The sequence below is a fragment of the Micropterus salmoides genome, unplaced genomic scaffold (genome assembly GCF_014851395.1).
Source record: "Micropterus salmoides isolate LMB-PRFRI ecotype aquatic unplaced genomic scaffold, ASM1485139v1 Ms_hic_scaffold_13, whole genome shotgun sequence".
Lineage (NCBI taxonomy): Eukaryota > Metazoa > Chordata > Actinopteri > Centrarchiformes > Centrarchidae > Micropterus > Micropterus salmoides.
In genome coordinates this window covers 18,383,758-18,403,174 of record NW_024040374.1, presented here as the reverse complement: position 1 = coordinate 18,403,174, position 19,417 = coordinate 18,383,758, and the positions used below count along the sequence as shown (strand labels likewise).

The 19,417-nt window shown below is 40.9% G+C and overlaps 1 protein-coding gene across 1 annotated transcript in view; it reads right to left on the bottom strand.

Moving 5' to 3' along the window:
• The window catches only part of agbl4 (ATP/GTP binding protein-like 4), a 303,975-nt gene that overhangs the window by 260,966 nt on the left and 23,592 nt on the right, over positions 1 to 19,417 (bottom strand). Inside the window, exon 3 of the mRNA XM_038715945.1 lies at positions 18,029 to 18,153. Coding sequence (XP_038571873.1) covers positions 18,029 to 18,153 — 125 coding nt within the window. The remainder of the gene's footprint in view (positions 1 to 18,028; positions 18,154 to 19,417) is intronic.

The following is a 19,417-nucleotide window of genomic DNA, read 5'->3' as shown; positions in this document are numbered from 1 at the left end:
CAACTTTATTTGAACAAGGACACACAGTGACTGGAAGCCAGAATAGAAAAGAATAGAATAGAAAGATTTTGCTACGGTAAGGTCAATCCAAGGTGGAAAAGTAGCTGTCCTCATGGCGTTCTGTCTCCAAGTAAGGTGTGCAGGAGTTTATCAGGGTAGAGCAGAAGGCAGATAAAGTTAGAAGGAGAAAATAACCTCCACCACCTGGCTCCCCCACTGCTTGTGAATGTGGCTTTTTCTCATTAATTGTTGTTGTGGTGCGGTATACAGCCATTAAACAGTAAATAAGTCATTAGCTATGCTGGCTGCCAGGATGCCCTGGGCCAGGACCTGTATTTGTTGCAGAGAAATGGAAGTGGTGAGCCCTGAAGGCACAGAGGCCGAGGTTAATGCAGTTGGGTTGATGACGGACAGCCGGGGCTCTACTGCACCAGCAACAACACCCCCCAATGAGCAGCATAAAATGTAACCCAACGTGTTTCTGTGGGCTCAAAGGTCCAACACAACAAAAGCTGCTATTCCTCTGTCCCAGTGCAAAAAAATGTCTGTCCTCTTTGTCCTCCTCCACAATGATCATCATTTGTGTTTGTTTCATTCATTTTTCTGTCTATTTTTACATTTTTAATTGTCCTGTGTGACATTAAGTAACACCCCGGCACATCCTTTTTCATGTGGAAGCACATCGACAGTGAAAGAAAGTTATAATTTCTGTAAGATGTAACAATATTAAAATCAAGTAAAGTTACAATGAAATCAACTTTTAATCCCACAATGACCTTCCGGTTTTGTCAGAAGACCACACGCTCTATAAAGTATTAGCATTATTATTGGCAAAAGATTGAAAGAAAAGATTATGAAATAAACTGTAAGTGCTGAATTAATTTCATTTCTGCTGGTTTCTACGCCAGCATATAAGGGCCACTGTAAAAAAATTTTTTAAATGATGGAGCCGTGGAGGGGGGAAATATTTCTAGAAACAAGTCAAAATCTCAGAAAATTACCAGTAAAATAAATTATATTTTCTGATATTAAAGTCGTAGGTTTCACACATTCTTTACAGATCATTTTATACCGCGCCCAAAAGAGCCAAACACACTTCAGAGGAAACAAGCAAATACAGAAATGCTGCAGTATGCACACAACACAACAGAATGGAGTTATTACAACCCAGCTATTGTTATGATCTCAAACAAGCAATTTCATTTCCTGATCAAACAGTTTAAACCAATCTATCTGCTCTGTGAAATTTAAAATAATTTACTAAATTTACTAAAACAGTGAGCCTTAAGGGTAATCCATTTGCCTGCAAAGTTATTTTGGCCCACACCCCTTCACAAGTCTTTAAATCCAAACAAATTCCAACAGAACCTTTGCCAGACCACAGTGAGTAAAACTAAATTTCTAGGCAGGCTTTCCAAAGCTAGTGATCAACCATCTCTGCTGCTGCTGATAATATGAGGAGTCAAAATAAATATTGTGTGCGTGTGGGCTGAAAAAAAAAAAATCTTTAAAACCCACATGTTCTGGCTGAAAAAATATGGTGTCAAATCTAAGAGACAAGAAAGGCTAGACGCCAAAATGAAAACATCCCATCCTATCACTCAGCATCAGTGAGCGATGGGGGCTGGTGTTATTCTAATAGGACTGTAATTAAAGCCTCCATCTCATCTCACTCTCATATTTGTACTCTCTCTCTCTCTCTCTTTCTTGCGCTCTCTCCTTCTCTCTCTAAATGAAAACACACACAAAACACGCACTCACACACATAATGCAGGAAAGCACAAAAATGCTTTGTTCCTCCACCCACCTCTAGTCCATCAAGGGGTGTGTGTGTATGGGGGGGTTATAAAATCATTCTTAATTACACATTTGTCACATGAAAAGCATTCTTCCTACTTTGTATGAGCTCGAGCAGTCTGATTAATTCAGCAATCCGCACATTCCAACTGCTCATTATACACAAAACTTCCACTCCTCTCTGTCTTTTTTATCTGTGTCTTCCCCCATTTCATTTTCGTCCCTCATTCCTTTGGTCCTCAACATTTCAGGCTTTTCATTTGAGTGTGCTGATGTATGCTTGTCAGATCGAGTAGCCACAGAGGCAAGCTTTTCCTTGGGGATTCGAAGTTTGACAGCACACATAGGCTGCCAGTGTTCTATGTTGGCTAATGATGATGTGACAATTAAAGTGGAGGGGAACATGCTGGGTCTTGCTATTTATGTACTGTACCTCTCCAGGCATTATCTATACAGGCGTCCCCGTTGTATTAGCAAGATTAATCAAATTCATAAAAAAACTATCTTTAGACTTTGAGCTTTGGGTGTGTTTAGCCTCAAACGATAATATTTTCTATCCATTACAGTCATTTAACACCTATGCCAGTTCAACAATGACGGCATGATGGCTGACATAAGAACATTAGATGATAAAACCTTATAAACAGTGTCCACTGTATGGGAACATGCTATGTCTACATCCCACTCAAGAGGAGAGACCATCATTTCAACAACGTGTATTTTATTTCAACAAGAGACATAACCACAAGACCATATTGTCCATGAGCACTGCGGTGTAAAAAAACCCTTGTCTCACTTTTGTTGTGAAACAGTGTTCATCCGTTTGAGCTACTTCCATCTCTGATTCCTTTGTGAGCTTACAGGAAAGCACAGGTCCGCTGTATCCCTGGAGATGCTAAATCTCGACATCAGAAAGACAAACAACATCTGTTTACTCTCAAGAACTCTAGCAGAGCTGCTGCCATGGTGGAGATATCACACATGCAGGCTCATGAAAAAGCAGTACGGTGTCTCTATCACACTGTGATCCCCAATCTGAATCGTGTTTTAGAGAGAATCCCTATAAAGTTTGCTTTGCTTAAATTGTCTGGGCATCCTTGACAGGGATAGTCCTCTAAAGAGCCAGGCTGTGCGTTTACAATGTAAAACATAACACGTAGGGCTCTGTTTTCATACCAGATCAACCTTGCACCAGCAAAATGGTACTTTATGTTTTGCTGGGTAAAAGTCGAATTTGTTCTACCTGCTTCCATTTGGTAATATTTTGGCTCGCTATGAAATTGCTTTTCAACTGTAGGGAGCACTCCACAGAGAGGATTGTCAATACAAATCAGGTGTGGCAGTGCAGTTTTGGTGCCGAAAATAACGGATCCCCAAACTACTCACCATGTTGTAGAGCAGCTTCAGATATTCGCTGTCTTCAGCAGGCCAGGGCGTACCCACATAAAAAAACAACCTTCACAATCACACTGACTTCTTAAATGTCATTTATACTAGAGAATATGGGATTTTGGGATGGGAAATCCGATACCGATTTCGTTTTTTCTCCTTATTTCAAGAAACGCAAGACAAACAAAGATTATCCCTAAAATGTTGTTATGTTGAGACCATACCAAGATACCATGACACAATGCAGTATAAAAAGAAACTTTTTTATCGTTATAAATAGTACTTTGAACAAAAGTACAACATAATATATTAAGGTTTTGATAAATGAGTGATAAATGTGATAAATGATGATTTTTTTTTAAATGTCTGATTTGTTATAAATTAGAGTACTACTACTACTAATGAACAATAAAGTGTATTGTGGGGCCAGCAACACAGAAACTATAAAAATACCTAGATACTACTACTGCTACTAATAATAATAATATCATATCTCATGTCATTGCTATAATAATAACAGGGCTCTCCTACTCAGGCAAATAATTATATTTATATTTCTTATCATGCCATAGTTACTACCTTACATATAATCTGCCACAATGACTACTTTCTACTATGTAGCATATTCACATCTAGTTTATCGCTTTACCTTTATCAGCATTGTTAATTCTGTCGAAAGCTACGAGAAACCATTTCCGAAACAGCACTTGGCTCTAAAACATATCGTCTATGTTACAGTGACCCAGAGGAAACACTGCCGTTTAATTAATGACTGTTTACAAGGAGGACCTGCAACTTTGAGATTTCACACTAACGTATAACATTCAAACGAAGAGGTAACGTTAGAGAACTTCGTTAGGCAGGAAGCCATGTAAGATATTTGTACAGCTCACGTTCATTGACAAGTCCGCTCTGATTTAATCATTTCTGACACACCGACTGTTACTAGAGACATGCAGCTAGCAGATATATTTAGAATATGTCAAACGCTATAGTTAAATATTTTATAATAGTTTTTATTATTATCTAAGTCATGTAATTGAAGTGACAAATGAACAACTCCAGTGTGTGAGGTACCAATCACGGCCGGGCTCAAATTTATACCTGCCTTTTGAATTTCAAACATATACACAAGTTGACATAGATACAATACAGATACAATAAATGCAATGATTATGTGACTGTTAATTGACAAACTCTCTTTTAAATCTAGTTTCCCCTACTATGTTTTTGGTTTACCATATTTGTGGTTATTTAAATGGATAACCAGTGCTGCTACAGCATGTCGGAACACACCTTTATGGTTAATTGCAGTTGAATGAATTATGCATTTTTAATGAAAAAAATAATAATTCTAAGGATAAACAATGTCAAAGTAAATAGAATTCATCTCTAATGGAGGAAATTATTCACTTTGCAGTCACTTTGAGTCTGTTTGCTGGTGAGCCCACACCATAGCAGGTTACCACCAGTGAGACATGAAACAGTCATAGCAGATGTGACCAAGGAATCACAGAACAGGAAGTTGGATCCCCCAAGGGCTCTGACGCACACACACACACACACACACACACACACACACATATATATACATACATGCACATACACAACCAGCCTGAATAATCGCCGTTTTGTTTTATTGAAATTCTGAATATATACCTGCAGGCACCAAAGATGGACAGAACACACACATATGTGTGAGACCACAGTCTTGATTTATTGTGGGGCACAGTGCTGACACCACCTAACCCAGGTTGCTGCCAGGAGATAGAGCTCTGGATGACAACTCAGCACACATACAAACGCACACAAACACACACTGTACTCTAGCTCCTAGGCCAACATATTATATCATTCTATATGAGTTTATTAGTGACTGAGCATGTACTTGCTCCTAGAGAAGCTATAAATGTCTCTCCTCTCAGCATGCTGTTTCGGCCGGCATGCCACCAGCAGCTAGCCCCCCCACCCAGTGTCACTAACAGCGCATAGAGTAAATTAGCCCAACTGGTTTGACCTAACCACATGTGGTGCAAGCATAGTCTGAAAATGTCCCCTTCCAAAAAAATGCAACATCAAATCGGCACAGAAACAACCCTCACCCGCCAACACTACACCACTCCCTGCTTTGTGGCTTCCGGCCTCACACATTCAAAAGCTGTAAACCCAATAACAGCAACACTATTGAGATCTGCTATTTTACATGATTATTAAAATACATTTATAAGATATTTTGAAAAATAAAGGGTAATATTGCCTAAAATTGTCTTTTTTTAAAGAATTATACATGAATTAACTTGCTTTTTTTCCACTCTAGAATGACAGAGAGAATGAAAGAATGAAAGAGAGTTTTGCATTTGGTTTCACTACAGCAACTTTTATAGTGGTAGGGCTGTAATGGTACGTGTATTCATTCCGAACTGTTCGATACAGGATGATCAGTGTGCGACTCCCTCACTTCGGTACGCACTGTCAAAAACAAATATTGTCAAAATAGTTTATTAAAAAATTGTGTGTGTGAGCTTTACCCAGAGAATTACTCATTTTTGTGTTATTTATTTATTCTTGACAATAATCCAGTATATGAGTGCATTCACTGTTACATTAAGTAATGTGGCCAATGAGCCCCTTTTGAATGTTAGAATGTTTCAAAATAAATGTACCAAAATGTTATTTTCTGCATTTTTGTTTAGTTTTTTCTGCTGTACTGAAAACGTACCGGAACTGCATCCCAAAACCGAGCTACATACCAAACCGTAATTTTTGTATACCGTCACACCTGTAAAAGTACACTATGATTTAAATGTCAAACACTTTTTGTTTATTTGTTTGTTGTTTGTTTTTCCCTGCCCCAAGCCCCCCTCCCTGTTCTCTTGCAGGTTTTGTTGCTTTCTGCAATTGGTGTTTCCTTCTGCTATTTCCTGTTGTCCCCGCCCCCATCCCTGTTCTCTTGCAGGTGTTGTCCTTTTTCTGTGTTGTCTGTTTATGTGGTGTTTCTATTCCCCATTCCCATGTCTGTCCCCTGTCTGGCCCGGTGACAAATAAATTTAAATAAATAACAAAACAGACAAAGCAGTATATTAATACTCTCTTGTTAAAGTAAAATCTGTCTGGGACAATATGGTATCCAGCTCCTCATACTCTATACCAGACTGACGGGCAGGACAGGTTTTTAAAAAAAAGTGTATTACTTGGTGATGGTACATTAAAAAAGTGCTGTTTGGGAAATAATAAAAAAGAGAAATCCAAAAAAAAACAAAAAGTCAAATGACTGTCAACTGGTAAAAGCCTGAAATATAGAAGCAGAGTAGAACAGGCCCAGAGTTCATAGTCTGCACTGAAGGAAGGATAAGCATACAGCAGTATCTTAAATGTTTAAATATCTGCACATCTAATAGAGAACAAAAAAATTACTACAAAAAAATGTTATCTACCTACATTAATCAGCAGCTGTGTTCCAGCTACTATAAGAGCAACCCAAAAAAGTTAAGATTATAGTTCCTGAGCTCTGGTCAATTCTGATGATGCGACAAAACCCCTCCTGGACCTATCTCCACGTGGCAGCAGGTTCTGAGACCTACATTATGCTAGTTCAGTACACTATTAGCTCAAGATGGAGCCTGACATCTGCTTCTAGAGGTGTAATGTGACCCCACAGTGTAAGGTGGAGCAGGGGGCCCATTGCTCCACACTGGTGAACTGGGTAATCTTACTGATTGTGTCCAATGTGTACTTTAGCATGCTAATTGGCCCCAAACATATCTAGTCCCCACACCCTCTCAGTTAAAGTGCAGCAGCCACTTACCCAGAATATGCTGAAAAGTGTTAGTAGGTCTGTCTTGATTACCCAAACCAATATATGCACATTTCTGTACTCTGCTCTGCAGATTTGGGTAAGCCTGTTGAGTTGCTAGAGTCTGTGATTAGAGAACTAGGGTTACAATGTATATAGCCCAATACTGTATGTGGATATGACCAGCTCATACCTCTCCAATATGACTTTCAAACACAAGCACAATTCATTCCTGGCGAGGATGATTCCATCCCCTGTAGTGTGTGTAACACTATACAGTAGAGTTGTACACACTAATCTAGTCTGTCTGTTGATTTGATTACATGAACACTAATTAGAGCCAGCAGCATTGAAATCTAATCAGCTACACGATTTGGCCAAGCTCTAGATGGAGGATGAAATCTTCAAGACTATGGCAGAACGGTCAGTTGTTGTTATTGCTGACTAAAGGCAGCAACAGGGAATTTGAATGAGCCATGACGTAAGATTTGTGACATACAGAAAGAATCTCAGATAGGAGCACAGTCTGGAATAAGAAAAGACCATAGGCATAGTTAAATATGTGGTTTTCGGGTTCAACTCTAATTACCCTACGTTCCCCTAGTGTATATCACGTCTTATTAATCTTTTATTAGCAACAGAAATAAATTTTGTAGCAGTACGCTGTGAACATTAAATGAAAGCTGAAGCTCTGATCTTTTCATTGATGTGGTGTGTCAGTCACCATACAGTACGTTGGAGTAGACCCTAAAGCGTTTAGCCTAAATGGTCGGCACTGTGATGCTAATGATGCCACAAGCACAGCTATCATGTCTGGCTTTCAGACTATTGCTGTCAGTCTGCCAGCAAACTGTAAAGGCAGATTATATTCTCTATTTATTGAAGAAGTGTTTCAATATGGTGCCTTGGCAACTATAGCTCATAAAACATTGCAAAGACTTAAAAGCAATGTTAGCTATTTGTCAATAGCAATAAATCAAAAGAAAATTTCCGCAGTTTGATCTGTGTTTCTTTCTCACTACCAAGAATAAACTTGCTCCCACTCATTTTATCTAATCTCAATCTATTTTCTATTTTGTTTTCTCCCGGTAAACTTTGATATTCCTCTTCCTTCTCCTCATAGTTTTATAGGAGTCATAAGTTGTTGCTCTTAGCAATCGCACTTTTAAAAATGTCATTATGTACTAATAATACTTGAAGTTTAGCAAATGTATAATGATGGATGATAGATGGATGGATAAACAGATAGATAGTGGATAGAAAAGAAAGACAATGCACTACATTGCAGGCATTCTCATCAGATGGTGCATATTAGAATAGTAGCTCGTCAGCAGCCTCCCAAAACAATAAAACAGCAGTCGACAGACAGCTTAGCCCATCAGCACACTGTTAAATTACAACCATCAGCACCCCCCTCCCCCCCTCTAGATCTAAACTCTCATCTCTAGCACCAGGAGAACAATCTGCAGAGTAATTAGCCTCCACCAACAGACAGTTACAGAGAGAAGGAGGACGTTTGGCTTGATTAAATTATTAAACCACACAAACAAAAAACAAAAGCAGCATCAAAGAGGCACTGCGGCTCTCCTTCAAAGCTCCTCGCTGTTCCCTAAATACAGAATACAGAGAACGTGTTCTCCCTAGCCACTAGTTGGCATAATTAGCTAAATGTGTGCATTTGTGCACGAGTGTGTGTTTGTGTGTGTGTTTGCTGTGATTGCACCCATTCCTCCAACTGCTATCTAAAATAACCAAGTGGTTAACGACAACATGATGCCAGGGAGCCCCCACCCCCCACCCCCCACCCCACCCTCACGCCAACATCCACACACATCACTCGCGTCTACACACATACACATTAAACAATACTCTAATTACAACATTTATAACTCCCTCTTGCCTCCTGCGTCTCTCCAACCCCCAACCCACAAATCTGTGAATCTGGAATTGAATTTAGCCCAAGTTGAGGGCTGCGCTGGCATGAAAAGACTATTTGATTAGAACGGCAGTTGTTTCATTTGTGGTGCAGCAGATTGCAGAGCCTCTCTATCCGGTGTGCAATCTGTATTCATTACTCGGTGTAAAAGGATGATCCATGTCCTGACACCAGGCTCATCATTTCATGCAGATGCACAGCAGCTCCACAAGGCCCTTAGTGAGCCACCAATACCATGTCTCCCCTTGAAACCACAGCAATAGTCTTCTCTTCCTGGTTCCTTTTTTCTCTTTAGCCAGGTTTCCATCCAAATGCATCTCAAATTTGAACCGAATTTCAAGAAAAACGGCAAAAGAAAATGCAAATTAATGCATGTTTCCATCATGGTTTCCCTTCACTACCATTTCGCGATTATTAGGAGTTGTTTCGTGTACATAAGCAGTAGGTGGCACCAATTCTCCATGTGGGTGCCATTAAACCACTGAAGATTCTGCAACAGCGTGATGTAATTAAAGGAACACCAGTCCAGTGGAGCTATTTTCCCACCTCACCCAAGAGTTAAAACTTTTTAGCAATATTTCAGGAGCTTTTTTTTTTAAATTTTCAGCATTTTTACACATGCACAAAATAAAAATGTGCATAAAACAGGCGTGGTACAAACACACTTAATGCTAGCATCCTATCCATGTTGCTCTGATAAAGCTGTAACAAACGTGTGGTTAGTTGACAGGTTAGATATTTACACAAATTTGTTTTGAGTACTTAGGACAAACTAAATAAATTGCAGCATGTGACAAATTCACATTATCAACATACATCAGCAATATTAAATGAGTAAAATAAATACTGTGTAGTGTCTATAAACAACACAACATCCTCTTTCTAAACAGATCTCTCAAAAGAACAGTTTACAGCCCCCACTCCTGCCATTTCTCTCTCTCTCACCCTCTCTCTTCCTTCCATCTTTTCTGCCTGCATTCATTGCCCTAAACCCCTTATTTTTATTCCATGCTGTGGCTTGCAACCCTGCTCTCTCTATTCAAGGACTGTGAAAGCCTGCTGGCCCCCTGCCACCACAAGCCTCCAAGTCAAAACTATCAAAAGACACACATCATTTCAAACTGCAAGGCATTTGGGCTCTTTATTTTAGTGTGTATGAATTAGTTCCATGTAGGATTTGCAGTTTTGTTATGTGTGAGTGAGTGTTTGTGCTTGTGTGTGTTTACTACTGGAAGGAAATGTATTACGTGCCTTTAAGTGTATGTTTATGCATTAATCTAATCTGAGCAGGTGTTATGATGAGGGGCTCGAGGCAGGGATAGACCGCTCCATTTTCAAGCAGGCACGTGGTGTAAAGTGCAGATTTAAGCCAGCAAGTGGTATTATATTTTCCTCAAGCATTGTGGGACTTTTTACTTCCCTTGAACATGAACTGTAGTGGGCAAAGAGATGAAACAAGGGGAAGGACAGATTCTGTGCCATGTGATGAAACTTTACTAAACATTAAACAATCTGCACTAGACCACAGTGTTCTAAATCTCATTCCATGTGTGCCCTGAAGTGCGTTATGCACATGCAGTCAAAAAAATACCAAAAGTTTGCCAACCCTCTCTTGCACACTTGACTGCTCTGTGCATTCTGTGCCTTGATTCGCGAAATATGTCCCCAGAGTCCACTTTCGCAGTATCTCACTCTGCCATACTGCTGGGGTCCGAATGGATGGTCCACTAATGACTATCCTGATGGACACGCACACCAACCCATCTACAGGTGTTTCCATGCCAGCCACACATATAACAAACTACAAGCTGTTTCACAACATATTACGCACAAACAAAAGCAGAGGCCCCACACTTAAAAACACTCATATGCTGACTCCAGTGTGTTTTAATGTTCAAGTTAATCAAGTTTAATGTTACTCAAGGGGGAAAACTGTAGTATTGGCTGTATATATTGTATTTTTAACCCTACAAGTCACTGGAAACTGTGAGCTAAGAGCTATGCATGAGTCTGTTTGAATAAAGTGAATCCAAATGCATAATAAAAAGAGTGTCTGCTTTATTTCAAAACATGTCCTTAAGCTCTGTGCCTCCGTTTTAAAGTGAATCAAGCTAAAAATAAGGCAATGAATTTTGATAAGGAACCTTGCGTCAGCGGAGATAACCCAGGGAAAACTCATTTTGCTATCAGGGAGACAATTTGAAAATTCATTCTGTGCTGTTGTCATATCCTTTTGTCCATGTCATTATGAAGTGATCTGGGGAGCATCAGCCTTGACAATAAGGAAGGATGCCTTAGTTTGCTTTAACAGAACAAGGTCAGTTACGATACCCTACGCTCCCTGACACAACTGTCTGATGTCTTGTATGTCTTTCAAAACCACACAAGTCTTTCTTCCGGGGTTTGAAACTGGGATCCTAAACTTTCTGGGCCTATGTGGGGTGTCTGAAGTGAAATAATCCCTTTGGCAGAGTCCCACAGAAGCCAGTGTCTCTCCTTTGGAGACTGTAGAGAGGGGAAGCTTAAAAAATGAACTTCCAAAGAAGAAGACCACAAGCACAGGAAACATGCCTATCTACCTTGTGCCATATGCTGCAGAAGGGAAAGAAAAGGCAATGCAAAGGACTAAAAATGACATGGCCAGCTTGTGTGTGGAGTCTTTTAGACAGGCAGGGCAAAGAGACAAGCAGACCTTTTGACAAGCATGTAAGTGAGTTTGTGTGAGTTTGACAGTGTGAATCTTTTTTTTTGTGAATCTGCATGAGTCCCTGCCTATGTATGTTGTTGACAGTATGGGTAGACCTGATAAAAGGGCCCACGGGTGAGTAGGAGTCTAATCCTAGAGCTATATATCCAGCACGCTGTCCCATAGGCAGACCCAAAGTGGTCCTGCAACGAGAAACTGCCACCAACCAGCTGTCTGCAGTGCAGGCTCGTGGTCACGCTACGCCAGCAATGATTTGCCCACATTCCTCCAAAGGTGCTCGCTAGAGACCTGCCTGTCCTCTTCTCCCTCTGTCACTGCTGAAGGACATCACAACACAGGCATGACGGTGGTGAGATTCAAGGAGCACGGTGGGTAGGAAGGATGAAACCGAGATGGAATAGACGAGTGAGTGTCCATACAAACTTCTGCAAATCTGAGAAAACTGGGAGGAGCAGGTCTGAAGTTCAATGCGTTGAACCACATGGACATGGCCCGACACAGGCTTCTACACCAGAGCATTGTCCCGAGCTGATGAAGCACTACGTTTAGATAAGAACTTCTATTATACAGGCAGGCATTGATGTTACACTCCAAGACCAACAACTGATTTCCCAGAACTGCTGCCAACATTCTCTATTTAGGATGGTAGGGAAACGTATTGCTTACATGAACTAGTCATTTATTGCAAATACACCACTGTCCTTCCTCTTCCTCCTCCTCCTAAACCCTCTCTTCCTGCCTCTGTCTCTTTTATGGGGGGGAAAAAATCAATGTGCATCACATCCATTACCCTACCCGTGTGCTGCTCTCTCTCCATCTCTCACTCATTCTCCTTTACTTTATTCCTTTTTCTCCTCTTTAGCACAAGACATCAGAATATTAATGATGTATCCTTCAAACTGATAAGTAAATTACACATTTAGAAAATGACACATTGTAGAGGACGTTTGAAGACCTTTTAAACCCAATTAGGCATTATGACATGTGATATCTCAGATAGAATATTGTGATAATTTATAGAGCTGGTTCCAGCTCAATCATATTCTGGAAAAAACAGCAGCTGCATAAAACTACAACTGGTTGATCAGCGTCAATGATATTGATCCACCTTATCCCCCACGACAAATTGCATAACATCATTGATGATGAATTTAAATAGGTGAGCATTGTCTGAAACAGTGACGATGGCTCTTTGGGGATTCTAGGTAACACATGGCCTTTTCTGCTTCAGTTCGTCCTCTTTCCTGATTGTGAAGAGTAACCGCCAGCACTGTGCTTTGCCTGGACAAGTGAGGCTTACAAATCACCCCTGCAGCAGTCGGTGGAGTTGAAGGCGCTTGGCGCAAGGTTTTACTGCCTGTCTTCTATGAATGGCTCCCTGAAGGCTTCTATGATAATAGCTCACAGCCGTGCCCTTCACGGAGCCTGACATCAAGCACACCCCTACAGCAGCATGGAATGGCATATCAACTCACCCAATGGGGTGTCATATCAACTCATCCAGAGGTTTCTGGTTATAACATAGACAGATGCTGAAATGAAATAGTCATAGCTGGAACCTACATGTCAAGTTGAAACTCACTCAGTTTGGACATAGGAGGCAAAACTTTTTTAAAGGCCCCATGTTAGTGCGTTCTTGTAATTTTATTTATCCCGTTTGAATTGTTCTCTGAATTACACAAGATGGTCAATTTAAAATATACATCTCAAAGTCAAGAAAGTCGCAGCTTGATGTAAAACTGTTGAGGTATAAGATTGTGATAATGCATAATTACAAAACTACAAACCCAAAAGTCACGTATGTGACGTTGTAACTTTTTCTCTTAATGACTGAAGCTAACGTTACTGAAGCTAGCATCAAAAAACTTACATGAGAGGATGATGTGATAAAAGGATTGGGATTCGTTGGATTAAACACATCAGGTGAGATATATTTCTGCGTGGAACATAGCTATGTTATCTAATTAGCAGCAACCAAGCAATGAACGTTAGCGAGCATTTCCGCACTAACATGTTGGTGACGTATATTGTGCAAGACAAGAGATGTAGTTCATTGAATGGTTTTCGCACCAAATGACATCTAACTTTTCTGTCTTATGACAAACTGCAACTTTCTTTACGGACAAAATTATCTTTTAAATTGACAAACATCATTTGTGTAATTCAGGGCACAGTTCAAACAGGATCAAACAATAAGTTATTTCTCGCCATTGACTACCGTACATATTTTTTCCAAAATAAGGTCCCATGGGCAGGAAGCGGAAGCTAGTGACTTAGGCTCTCTATAAGCCAGAGATTCAATCCCAACATTTATGCCAAAGAAGCTCTACACTCAAGCCCCTCTCTCCATAGAAGTGAGAAACACTAGAGACAATATAAGTATATCAAAGTAAGTTGGGTGGTGCTAAAATGTCAATTGATAAATTAGTCAGTGACAGTTGTGACAACTAATTGTCTGTAGGGCTGTTGTGATAACAGCAAAATTGAAATACCGCGTTATTGGCCAAGCCTAACATGGAGGATGGCAAGTACCGCAACAACCGCAATGTTCATACTTTACCCTTCAGGGCGTGTTAAATTAATAAGTTAGTGCTTCAAATATTCCACAAGCATAACGAGCTCTTTAACGGTTCAAGGATGGATCGCCATGGGCTGTACTTGAGTTGACTTCTAACTTTGAAGCTGTAAGTGTTGCCATGTTTTGTGTTGTTTTGTACTTTAGCTAACTTGGCGTTAGCTTATTACGCGGCTAATGTGACTAGCAGGCTCAGCAACGTGATACAGAATGTTGTGATACTGGGGGACAGTCGAGAGAAACTGTGTGCACAGTAAGCCTCTTCTGAAGCTCACTAAATAACGAGTGAAGTGTGTCCAATGCCTGCAGCTGTTTTTAATGTTGCATTCTGTGGAAATTTAGTTACGTTACTACAGTGCTGGTGTTGTTTAAAGTGTTCATATTATGCTCATTTGCAATTGCATCATTTATTTAGGGGTTGTACAAGAACACATTTACATGATTTCCTTTTTTTCATTACTGCAGCACCTCTTTTCACGCTGTGTGCTGAACGCTCTGTTTTAGCTATGGAGTGATGCATCTCACCTCTACAAGACTTTTGTTGGGATTTGCACATGCACAGTACCTAGTTAAGGACCACTAGCCAATCAGAAGCAGAGTAGGGTGGGCCCTGAAAAGGCTGGACTACAGTCGAGTTGTTTTCAGGCAGTTCAGAGCAGTGTTTTCTGTAAGTTGCCCCGTGTATCATCAGCTTAAGTCTACAGCCACACTAGGGGCTCTGTACATTGGCACAGTGGGGTTTTTAGCTAGCATGCAATAATTTGCTAATTAGCAGTAAACACAATGTTTATGAGAATGTCATTGGTTTAGCAGTTATTTGGTCAAAAACTACAAAATTAAGTTTTGATCTGATGATGGCGCTAGATGTTGAGTCAGTCAATAAAAGGTATTACAATTCATCCTGAGGGAAACATGAATGTTTACTACCAAATCTCTTGACAATCCTTCCAACAGTTGTGATTTAGCAGTAAATAATAACTAACTTGTAAGTAATTTATCGTATCGTCAGTAAAACTTTTGACTGGTGAAAATGCTCCATACAACAGAAACCAAAATTGCATTGTGCTTCTAAATCTTTGTCTCCCTGTGTGACCCAGTAGAGATTCAGACCAATAATTCAGCTTCTTTTTTTGCAAGACATTGTCCTGAAAAAAAATATACATAACCAAGCAAAAGCTCAGATAGTGTCACATGGTCCCAGTCATTGCAACTAACGTAACCAGAATTGGTCTGAGCCTTTTGAGGTAACTGAGTGGTTCAAAAAAAAAAGAAAAAAAGAATGGACACACAAAAAAGAGACATTCATCCATCCAGCCATCCATCATAACCGGTACTACGGTGAAGCCAATTTCCACAAAGCTGCTAAGCTGATTGAGGCAGACCAAATCTGTTTCACCAGCTTACATTCCTTCAAAATGGCCATCTCACTTCCAATATCACGGGCTTTTACTGTTCCCCATTCCCCTGGCTCAGGCTGAGAGTTAGCAAGGCTTAGCTGGATGAAACACTCCAACAGCCCAGTTCTCCCCTGGAACCCACTGATATCTCTATAGCACAGCCTCTCCCCACATAGCTACACTTAGTTGGTTTATTTACTCATGCTATTATTCTTTGTTTTGTCTGTTTCATTTTTTGTTTCATAACAATATTACAACCATTAGGATGTAAACTATAGATTTATGTGCATTCTGATGATTCTATGCACACAGACACACTCTAATCACAGCGTCTGTACACACACACACACACACACACCTTGGCAAAATGCACAGGCAGCACTTAACCACAACACCTTCTACTGGAGTAGATTAAATTCACACAAGGCCTCTTTGAAGAAGGAAATTGGACAGATAAGAAACAGATTTCTATGAAAGAAGCATGTGAGGGGGCCTATAGAGAGAGAGCGTGAAAGTGTGCATTGGAATTAGTTGCTCACCTGTAAGCTTGCTCTTGCCTGTGCCACTTTACATACTGTGTTCATATACATGATATATCAGTCTGTTGTCATTTATTGTGTCATATTGCCTTCCCCAGTCACTGTCTCTCTTTCTCTCTGTCACACTTTCTCTGTCATTTTGCCACAACAGCAAATATCCTGTTGGCCCAGGCTGCAGGCTGCTGTTGCTGGTCTATCTGGCCCTGGGATCGATCCGGCTCCAAGCCGAGGCCTCCCATTCATCTCAGAGCCATAAAATGTGATTAGTGCTGACTACAGCACTGCAGGGAGATGGGCTGATAGGCCTGATAGCCTCAGATAGGCTGGGTTGGACACTCTACAGGAAGACAGCAGCAACAGCATGCTGTGGATTCATCCTTGTCGTTTTCTTCTTTTCCCACCCCTTTTATTCCCTTTTTCTTTTTTCTCTTTTCTTACTCTCATCTTTGTCAGTCTCTTTCTCACTCCCTCTTTCTATCTTACTCCCTGTGTCTTTACATTTGCTGTCTTCAGACTGTCTCTAAACTTTATCTCTCTTTTTTTTGTTTGCTTCATATCTAAGCCTGACAAGCTTGTATGCGCATAAATTACATAGCAGCAGTCAAACTTAAATGCCAATACTGTCAGTTTTACCTTCTACCCTCCTGCAAAGCCTCCATCTCCGTGAAGCCACACACACTGTACACACATACAGTGTATCTCTGTGGCATGTGACCACATCTGTCAGCCAATCACGGGGCTCGGAGCTTGCTAGTGGTAGAATCAAGCTTGGAGGCTGCGACAAGATGTGAGGTAGGAAACAGAAGACTGCCTCAATTCTGAGAAGAAACATCTGTGGTGGCGTTAGGGGCACCAATTTCTAATGCACTGAGATGTGTCAGAGGACACTCACGGAGGAAGGGTGACAGTTTGGATGTGTATGACTCTAGACTACTGACATCATGAAACCATATCATACCTAAACATAGCATTATTTTATCGAGGAACATTTTCTGCTCACCATAGTCTTGTTGAAATGCAGTAGCTTCCAAAAGAATAATGTTCCAGGGGAAACACAGAATCTTTAAATGGGCTAAATTACTATTATTAACTTCAGTTCTAAGGTGGCCAACATATATTTTATGCGCGGAAAAATTAAGAAGTTCCGCGGGACCCAACGCAACTCACGCGGGTGGTTTTAACTCTGCTGCGGGCGGGAGCGGGCGGTTAAAAAATATACTGCGGGTCCCACAGTAGCGCTGATAAGATGGAGTCAACAAACGAAAAGAAGAGTAACGCGAGTGCATACGGCTGCTCCCGAGAATGTACTGCATGGGTCTGACTCGAACTGGTGACCTCGGATAAGGAAGGCGGATTCACTGAAAAAGAGGCTAAACACGGTGGCCACTGGCGTCGGTCACCATTGCGTTTTAAGCTGGGAGTGAGGTTTACTCACTGCACAGTCTCACTGGCTTCCGTCCACAGAGGCTTATGCAAAACAGCAAGGCAAGTCTGAAATTTGGAAAAATTCTCAGTTTGAATGCAACGATTTATGTAGGCCTAATTTATTCTGAACGTTTAGCATACCCCAAACATACGTGCGCTTTTTTACTCTGCATGTCACAATGTTTGCGGGTGCGGGCAGGAGTGGATACACATGTTGCGGGAATGGGCGGTTGAGTAACATAGATGTTGCGGGAGCGGGAGGTAATGGTCACAAAATCAGCGGGAGCTGGATCAAGAAAACAGTCCCATGCAGGTCTCTAATTCACTGCACTTGGTAGTTATTGTTGATTGCGACAATTTAGCACCCTTAAAGTAGAAGTCTGTGTGTGAAATGGAATATGGAAGGGAATTGGGAGAGAAGCCCCTCTTAAAGATTAATGGTAACACTATTCAGGACCATAGTAGCTGACCTGTGTCTCACGGACGTTCTCCACTGTGAAGTTGAACCAGACTCTGAAGCGGGGGTTGCAGGTGTCAGGCCGGATGAAGAGGTCAAACTCGAACTCACTGATGTAGTCCACACGGCCGAGGTTCCCTGCAGAGGCAGTGAAACAGCTTAATTAGCATTAAGTTTAACTGAGCAGTCCACAACACAGAATTTCGTCGTTATTCCTTAAAGTTAACAATCAGTGGACTCAAAACAATACAGACAGACAAAATGATGCTATAACACAACACGGCCTCACTTAAAGCAATACAGACCAACAGTTGGGGTTGTTTCAGCCATCCATATCTGACACACTATATATTACCCACAGCAAAAAGATCCAGATGATCAGTAGAAGTATAATTAATCCAGTGGGACCTATTTCCCCGCTTCCCAATCTCAAAGCTGTCTATAAGATGAGTGGATAGTACATGATTGCATGATATGCATTCTAAATATAGGCAGTGTCTGTATCTTCTGATTTATATGTGGACACATATGTTGTGGAGACTTTTGTGGTGCATGCACAAATAATGACTGTCAGAGTCAAAACACAAAGATGATGAGGGGGGAGAGTGGGTTAGCCTTCTTGTTGGAGCTTCACAGAAAAATGACAAATTGACAGCTTACTTTAACTGAGTACTGTGCTTAACCCGTTACATGAGACCAGTCAACTCTGTCATTTTAAATGCTGAACTGATATGCTGTATTTACAAGCAGCTGTTCAAGAGTTAGGTTTGCTGGCAAACTAGGCAGACCACAAGGGCAACTCTAAAACTCTACATCAGGGTACTGTTGACCACCTGTTGGCACATAGTACCATAGCAGCAGCACGCACACACAGACACAACTGATTATAGACAGATGGGCTAACTACCACACTGTCAAAGTAGATCCCTCTCCTTCTGCCATCGGACAGAGCTAATCCACTAGTCAGCTTGCAACACACAAACACACACATTGCTTTGCTCCACTGAAGCTACCCACAGAAGGGCTATCATTAGTTTATATAATACTGCAGAAAACTACAAGGTGCTCTGAAATATAAACGAGAGCAGTACTTCAGTTTAAAATTTTATATCTGCAGTGGTATTTTCAACATTTCCAATACAGCATGGAACCGTAAGACACAAGCAGTGAGAAAGAAATTGTAAGAGGTTATTGTGTGACAAAAAACTGATGACTGATCCGTATTTACATTTGAAGCCTGCTCCTGCAGCTAGCGGACTAATGGTGAGTGGCGTCTCATTCCAGTACACTGGTCCCTGGAGAAAAAAAAAGTTTCTCTCTGCACACCGCTACTCCGGCTGATTAAGGAGTGGCTGAGCTGTGCTGAAATATTAAACTGTTATTCCTTATCCATTCATTCATA